Source organism: Oryzias latipes, chromosome 6 (genome assembly GCF_002234675.1).
Source record: "Oryzias latipes chromosome 6, ASM223467v1".
NCBI lineage: Eukaryota > Metazoa > Chordata > Actinopteri > Beloniformes > Adrianichthyidae > Oryzias > Oryzias latipes.
In genome coordinates, this window is record NC_019864.2 from 19,074,990 (window position 1) to 19,082,921 (window position 7,932).

The following is a 7,932-nucleotide window of genomic DNA, read 5'->3' on the forward strand; positions in this document are numbered from 1 at the left end:
CTCTCTCACATTGTTCTTCATAACCGAACATTCTTCACTCTGTGTCCAATTCAATGACATTTAATTTAATCAAGAAAGCACATATTGTAAATAATCAACTTTTAATTGTTCTTTTTTTGAAAATGTTTGTCATCCCTTTGTATTCAAGTTGATGTAATGCAGAAACACACTCTGGAATGCCTAAAAATGTCCAGAATGCATCTGCAAATTTGAGGGTATTTGTAATTAGTATAAATAATTGCCTTCAACCAGGGAAAAATATTTTATTTGGCTATAATTTACGTTCCTGCAGCCTATACTGTACCTCTGTGTCATTCCTCAGGAACACAGGAACCTCAAGGTGAACTGGGCGGGGTCGGAATCTGATCTTTGTTGCTGCAGAAACCACATCCTGAGTTTCTAAATCAGGCAACATCATCCATACAGTACATAGAGAATATGAGACAGTTCTGCAGCCACCACCGGATGTAAAGATGCACACACCCACATAAAAATGACATACAGAGCTGTCCACTTTGAATGCAAATATCCCCTGCTGCTGAACTCTTAGTATGCTAATAAGCTCTGAAAAAGCAGTGTCACTATTCTGATGAATATGCATGAGTGGCCAAGTGAGGCTGACCTGTAGGATTGAGACGGAGGTCTTGAGAGGTGGGATGTCAGCAGTGAGACCACAGCTCCCATGGGACCTGAATGGACAGAAAAGAACACATTCACCCTAATGATTAACTTATACACCAACACACACATACACCTATGCCAACCTCATCTTGCCCCACCCTCTGTGTTGTTGCCTCTTGATCCAGCTTTCACACACCTGCCTTCACTGTTCTTGAAGCCTCAAGTGCAGTTGGACCTAAGAACTAAAGGGCACCGCTCTGATTCAAAGCATTTTCATTTTCTCTGCATTTTTGTTGGAGTTGTTATTTTTCCAGTTAAGAAACAAAAAGGAGAATCTGTGGGTTTGAACTCTGTTGCCGTGACATCTGAACACAGGTATGGCTTTGATCACTTCTACTTTTCCTCTTTAACATATCAGAAACAATTGTGTTTTCTATGTTCTTGCTAAAAAGTGACTGAATCATAATCCACAAAAGAAAATTCATAAAATAATAACAAATCATTGAGTAAAAAGACTGTATAGTTGTATATAATCAATAAGTATTACATATTTTTTACATGGTGCGTGATTCACGTTAATGTTTACTGAAATCATAAACTTGTGTTTTTTTAAAAATAATCAATCATCCATAAGCACTTGATTTTGTTACTTGAAAAGAATCTATCTAATCAGAACTGGATTATGAAAACTATGCTAAACTACAAAATGAATTAACTCAGTAGGGGTGGTGCTATAAAAGCTTCCCATTCCTTTTCAAGCAATAAATCAAGCTCCACTTGATTTTAGTTAATGATCACTATATTTAATTAAGCAAATGTGACTTAAATGTGTCTTTGTTTTTGTTTGCTGTTTTTTATGTATCTGTGCATGTCATTGTTTCTCTATTTAGTTTGATAAATCTGTGTGATTTCTTTTGTATTGACTACAATTAATGCTTGAAACAAAATAAATTAAATCAAACAAAAAAAAAATATTTAGAAGAGAACGAATTGCTGTGGTTGGACTTACCATCACTGCTATGAGAATATCTTTTTTCTTATATGTTTTTGACTTTTACATTTTTCTCTAAAAGTTATGTTTAAAGCTGACCTTGAAGTTTTTCTTTAAATCTTGGAGAAGTTGAGGGAATTCACAAAAACAAAAAGGTTCTGTGTTACAGTCAGGTGGACAAGACTTAATACAGTGACAGTAGCAATTTTGTTGCATCACATGCATGAAGGGGGGACAACGAAAATAAATGGAAGGGATACAGGGTTTGAACTTTCCTTTAAGTGCATCAGCTGCAATTAATGTGCCATTTTTCTACTTTTGGCTGAAATCTGTGGAGAACCCTGAAATTACGGACATAAAGTGAGATCAGCGTCTGCCTGGGTGCATGATCCCATCTGCTGAATAAGCCTCGTCACTCAATAGCTGTAATGCCTGCAGAATAGAAAAACAACACACCAGAAAAAAATTGTGCTTAGAAGTCAGGTTTTGGCAAAGGGGCATTCTTCTCAAATGTTTTATTCTAGTGTGACCTTGGTCCATGACACTCATCTCTGGCTGATAGAAGAGAAAATCAGCAGAGACCCATGTGTGGTGCATCAACCCTTCTATGTCGCACAACTCCATGTCAGCAACTCTGGCAGAGACAGCACTTTCATATCCTGTGTTCCATGTTTTTACTAGATCAGCAGAAACAGGAGACGTCATTTGATGGGCATCATCCCATCATCATGTTTAAATATCTCATAAAGAAAATTACATTTGTGAAACAACAAAACGGTAGTTTAAATTTTTTTGTAAATGTGGAAAAGTTTGTGTCAGATAAAAAAATTGTCTTTTTTTTAATTTGCTAGTTCATCTTGTTTACTCCTTCAATGATGAACCATCAAACTGCAAGGAGCAACTCATCCTCTCCCCCTGTGGTGTCAAAACCAACAACACCCCCAGGTCAAAAACAACCTGGCAGCCAAAATCCCAGCAAGTTTATGCATGAACTCCAAAATATCCACAGTGAGTTGACCACCTTTCATGAACAAGGCTTATCACAGACATTAAAACAAAATTCATGCAACTATTTGGGGTTTATGAAGATATGTGGTAAAGAATCACAATGTTTTTACAATATGAATAAACGTAAACATAAATTGTTTAAGCTACTTTGTTGTTGTGAATGATAAAGGGATCTTCTCATAAACAACATATAGAAAGACACACATAGGTTTTTGGCATTAACATCATCATGCTGAATCATTCCAATTAGTGTTTAAAATCTAAGTTTCCTATAAACCACACACACATAAAACGTTGCTAATTTTGACATTCCCTATATTTTGACATTCCCTATATTTTATAATTGTCTGATATTGTTGAGTAAATCAACACCATTGTACACTTTGCCACCAGTGGGACTTATCACAAATTTCAAATCTTCAAATTCAAACTGAGTGATGTATTCCATTGTTGACACTTTAGTGAAGTGAGTCAAACTTTAAGTCCCACTCTGATCATCTTTTTCTCTATTGTATAAGTAGTCTTTAAATTATTATCATGCCATTTTTAGCCAAAATAAAAAAAAACCTGGGTTGTTTTCTAGGACATAGTTTCTACAGAGTGGCAGTTCATTAGAAATTTGCCTCAGAGTTGTTGGCAGGACTGTTGGCATGGAGTAAGCCTGAGCAAACGTTCCATCACCCATCTATTTGCACTTTCTCCTATAGGAGAGAGACTTTGTGGTCCATCCAGCGTATTTTCAACAACAAACTTATTTAGATGGTATTTTTTCATCTGCTCCTAAATCACAACGATTTGAATCAAGAAATGCTAAAAAAAAAATGCAATTTTATTCTTAATTTTCTTCATGCATGTCCTCCATCTTCAGAAAAAATGCCAAAAGAACATGTTAAAAACAGTAAGAACACAACTTTTAGAGTGGATCATTAAACCAAATAAGCTGGTCTGTCTACTATGACTCAACTGCCAAAGTGTTGGTGAACCAACCTGTATTTTTTGTGTATGTGCATGTATGATTTTAACGCTGTAAAATGACATTGGTTCACTCAAAGTCTTCAGATCAAAACAGTTAAACATTTTTTTTCTATTTGTTTGGTCTATTTGTTTGTGTTTTGTGGTTCTGCAGAACCGTCGTGGACTGCAGCGGCCCTTTGCTTTGTGAGTTTGTGTCTAGTGCTGTCATGTGTAATTTGTGTGTGGAAGAAGTGCATAAAAAAGGACAAGGACAAAGAGAAGGAGAAAAAAAAGGGGAAGGAGAAGAGCAAAGGAGACTTTGACACAGAAATGGATGGCAGTTACAACGAGGTAGGCCAAAGACACACACATCAACCCCTACAGTCACCTCCCACAGATACATCGTCCTTGTGATGTATCATTCAGGTCATCCTGAACTGCAGAAACGGTCTGTGCATGATGAGCCTAGTGGAAATTCTGCACATTAATCCTAAAAGTTGAAAAGCTGAAGTGGACTAACTTGTTTTGAAGCAGATGTCTGGCACATTTAAGCACAGCAGTTATATGTAAGGTGCTAAAAAGGTATCTCACAGCATACTTTCAATATATTGTCATGCAATTATGCTTTGAAAACAGATTCTCCACTCAAGTAGGATGTATGTGTGTGTAAACGTGTGTGCAGCCCTTGAAAGAGGAAATTAAAAAAGAAACTGCGTTATCAGAAAATGAGCTAAAGGAGGATGAAAAGCTTGGCAGGCTACACTTCACTCTAGACTACAACTTCACAGAAAACACGGTGAGTTTCTGCTGGTCAGTGCGTTTGAATACCATCTGCCAGCTTAAAAATGTCACATTTGAATTTTTTTTTTTTAATCTTGTCAATTATCCGGGATTTCCCGCTGCTTTTTGTCATCGTGCTTTAGCTGGTGGTGGGCGTCCTGGAGGCTTCAGAGCTTCCTGCAATGGACGTGGGAGGCAGCTCCGACCCATATGTGAAGCTCTACCTGCTCCCAGACAAAAAGAAAAGATTTGAAACCAAAGTTCACAGAAAAACTCTGGAACCGACCTTCAATGAGACATTTACATTTAAGGTAAAAGTTTTGTTAAAAAAAAATAAAAACTTACACAAAACTAGACATTAATGTTAATGTTTTTTTTCTATGCAGGTACCATACACTGAGATGGGAGGGAGGACGCTGGTGATGACCGTGTATGACTTTGACCGTTTCTCCAAACATGATGCCATTGGAGCTGTGAAGATACCGATGAGAGGTGTGGACTTCAGCCAGTCTATGCAGGAGTGGAGAGATCTGCAGAAGGCAGAGAAGGAGGAGGTAGGAGCAGCACGAAAGAGAAACATGAAAAGAAAGTCCTCTAGATTGTCTTTTATCCTGCAATGTGTTTCTTTGTGATTGGGGAAAGAAGGTGACAGAGCCTAATTTGAAATCCAGACGCAGTACAGAGTAATTGCATTTTTGAAGACCCCTGGGAGGACTTCTGCGACCAAATCGATCATCCAGCCAATTTATAAAACATTCGTCCAACAGCAAAATCATTTTCTGTGCATTAGAGTGAGCGGCTGGGAGACATATGTTTGTCCCTGAGGTATGTGCCGACTGCAGGGAAGCTGACGGTGGTGATTCTGGAGGCCAAAAACCTGAAGAAAATGGATGTGGGGGGGTTGTCAGGTGAGCCCAAACAGCAACAAGACAGTAATTGTATGCAACTTAACACGCTGCATCACTCCCTCCATATCTGTTGATTGCTCTCATCACCAGCACAAACGTTGCCTGTTCTCTTTTCCAGACCCTTACGTGAAGATTCACTTAATGCAGAATGGGAAAAGGCTAAAGAAGAAGAAAACTACAATAAAGAAAAATACCTTAAACCCTTATTACAATGAGTCATTCAGCTTTGAAGTGCCATGTGAACAAATAGAGGTCCATACAAATCTACATTTGTACGTATACATGACCATGATTCATAGAAATTAAACTTTTTTTTTAATGATATTTGACAGAAGGTGCAGGTTGCAGTGACCGTTCTGGACTACGACAAGATCGGGAAGAATGATGCCATCGGGAAGGTGCTGCTTGGTGGAAACAGCAGTGGGACTGAGCAGCGCCACTGGTCAGACATGCTGGCAAACCCACGGAGGCCAATTGCGCAATGGCACAGCCTCAAACCAGAAGATGAGGTCAACCTTCTCATTTCCAACAAGAAGTAACACTGTGACCCCCAGCAGTGAAAGCCAGGATTTACCTCAAGTTATTACAAAAGTATTTTCCTCTCCTTTCTTTATTTCGCGCTATTAACACATCAAGTGACTTGAGTTAAAAAGAACTTCCCATTAATACCCAGCTTACCCATAGATTATCAAAATGAATATTTTAGCCTTCTACCATCAGGAGTTTCCTCCTCTTCCTCAAAATCCTCTTACTGCTTCCTTTCATTTGATAAACAATTATATCACAATGTATGATGCAATAAATCCAATAAATGAATTTCTTTTTAAATAATGCAAGTCATTTTGTCTTTTTTATCATGGAAAATGAACTGTTGTAAACACTGTTAGCCTGCAGAGGGAGACAAAACAAAAATATTAAAGTCGACATTGTTTCAATGATTGTTTTACTTTAAAAAGTTGTATAATAATAACTTTAATACTGTTAATAATGTTCCTTTTGTTACACCATGAAGAAAAATGTAAAACAAACAAACACTATAAGTAAATGTAAAACATCACAGTTAAATGGAAAAAAAAACTGATCAAAAACATTTCCCCCCTAATTTCTTACATATTTCCTATGTTTTTAATTGTTTGGTCTTCTTTTGGATTCCTTCATTTTAAAGTGAGAGTGAGATCCTCATGCCAGCTTTTGCTACTCTTGAGATTTTCCTGAAAATGTCATGGATTTATTTTACAAAGTTTTAGTTTTCACTAATGTCTTCTGTCTCTTGCAGCAAGATCCTCCCTACCTTTTTGCTATAGAAGGAAACAGGATATTGTGGCTACTCAGATTCCACTTAAATCAACAATTTGTAGGATCATCAAGAACTTCAAGATAAAAGGGTTCAATTCTTAAGGCTTCAGGGCGTCTAAAAAGTCCAGCAAGCGCCATGTCCTCTCCTAAAGAGGATTCAGCTGCAGGATCAGAGTGCCACCAGTGCAGAGCTTGTTCAGAAATGGCAGCGGGCAGGTGTGAGTGCATCTGCACACACAGTGAGCCCAAGACTTTTGGAAGATGGCCCTGTGTCCAGATTGCAGTAAAGAAGCCACTTATCTCAAAAAAAAAAAAAAAACATCAGGGACAAATTGATCTTCTGCAAAAAGTATATGGTGAATGGACTGCTGAGGACTGGGGCAAAGTCTTATTCTCCCAAGCCTCTGTCCAATTGTTTGGAGCATTTGGATAAAGGCTTGTCTGGAGAAGAAAAGGTGAGCGCCACCATCAGTCGTGTGTCATGCCAACAGTAAATCATCCTGAGACCATGTGTGGGGTTGCTTCTCATCAAAGGGAGTGGGCTAATTCACAATTGTGCCTAAAAACACAACCATGAATAAAGAATGGTCCCAAAACACCCTTCAACAGCACATTCTTCCAGCAATCCAACAACAGTTTGGTGATTAACAATGCATTTTCCAGCACGATGGAGCACCGCGCCATAAGGCTCGGGGACCAAAACGTTGAAATTTTGGGTGACTCCCTAGATCTTAATCCCATTGAGGAATTGTGTTCAATCTTCAAGAGGCGGATGGACAAACAAAACACTAATTCTGACAAACTCCAAGAAGTGATAATGAAAGAATGGGTTGCTACCAGTCAGGATTTGGCCCAGAAGTTGATTGAGAGCATGCCCAGTCGAATTGCATAGGTCTTGAAGACGCTACAAATACTGACTCTGCTTAAATGGCCTGAAATTGTCGATAAAAGCCTTTGAAAAGTATGAAGTGCTTGTAAATATATTTCAGTACATCACAGAAACAACTGAAACAAAGATCTGAAAGCAGTTTAGCAGCCAACTTTGTGAAAACTAATATTTGTTTTTCCTTCATTTCCATCCAAACATAAGTCCCTTTTGGGGCCACAAAGTGACTGGATCCTATCCATTCTCAATGAGAAGGGAGTGCTAACCACCTATTTTTCTTTTTGCAGTGTAAGAAATAACAAACTGGTTAAAAACACATAAAATATTATTCTTGAGATTAAAATAACTTTGTTGGTGTTGCTATTTTTAACAAAGGAACATGGGTCGGAAAGTTTTTTGTTTATTTCCTCCAATTACTTGCTTTTGTTAAAGCAGTGGATTCTTTTTTAAGGCTGGCACTGCAGTGCCCCCGCTTGTTACCCCTTAGC

The 7,932-nt window shown here is 38.1% G+C and overlaps 1 protein-coding gene across 1 annotated transcript; it reads left to right on the forward strand.

Moving 5' to 3' along the window:
* The first annotated feature begins 669 nt into the window (after window positions 1-669).
* LOC101162836 (synaptotagmin-1-like) lies at window positions 670-6,877 on the forward strand. Its single transcript, XM_011476590.3, has 9 exons — window positions 670-996; window positions 2,464-2,620; window positions 3,747-3,925; window positions 4,257-4,370; window positions 4,498-4,665; window positions 4,741-4,908; window positions 5,145-5,262; window positions 5,381-5,514; window positions 5,595-6,877. The coding sequence occupies exons 2-9, from the start codon at window positions 2,485-2,487 to the stop codon at window positions 5,799-5,801; spliced, it is 1,224 nt and encodes a 407-aa protein (XP_011474892.2). The 5' UTR covers window positions 670-996; window positions 2,464-2,484; the 3' UTR covers window positions 5,802-6,877.
* Window positions 6,878-7,932: the final 1,055 nt, after the last annotated feature.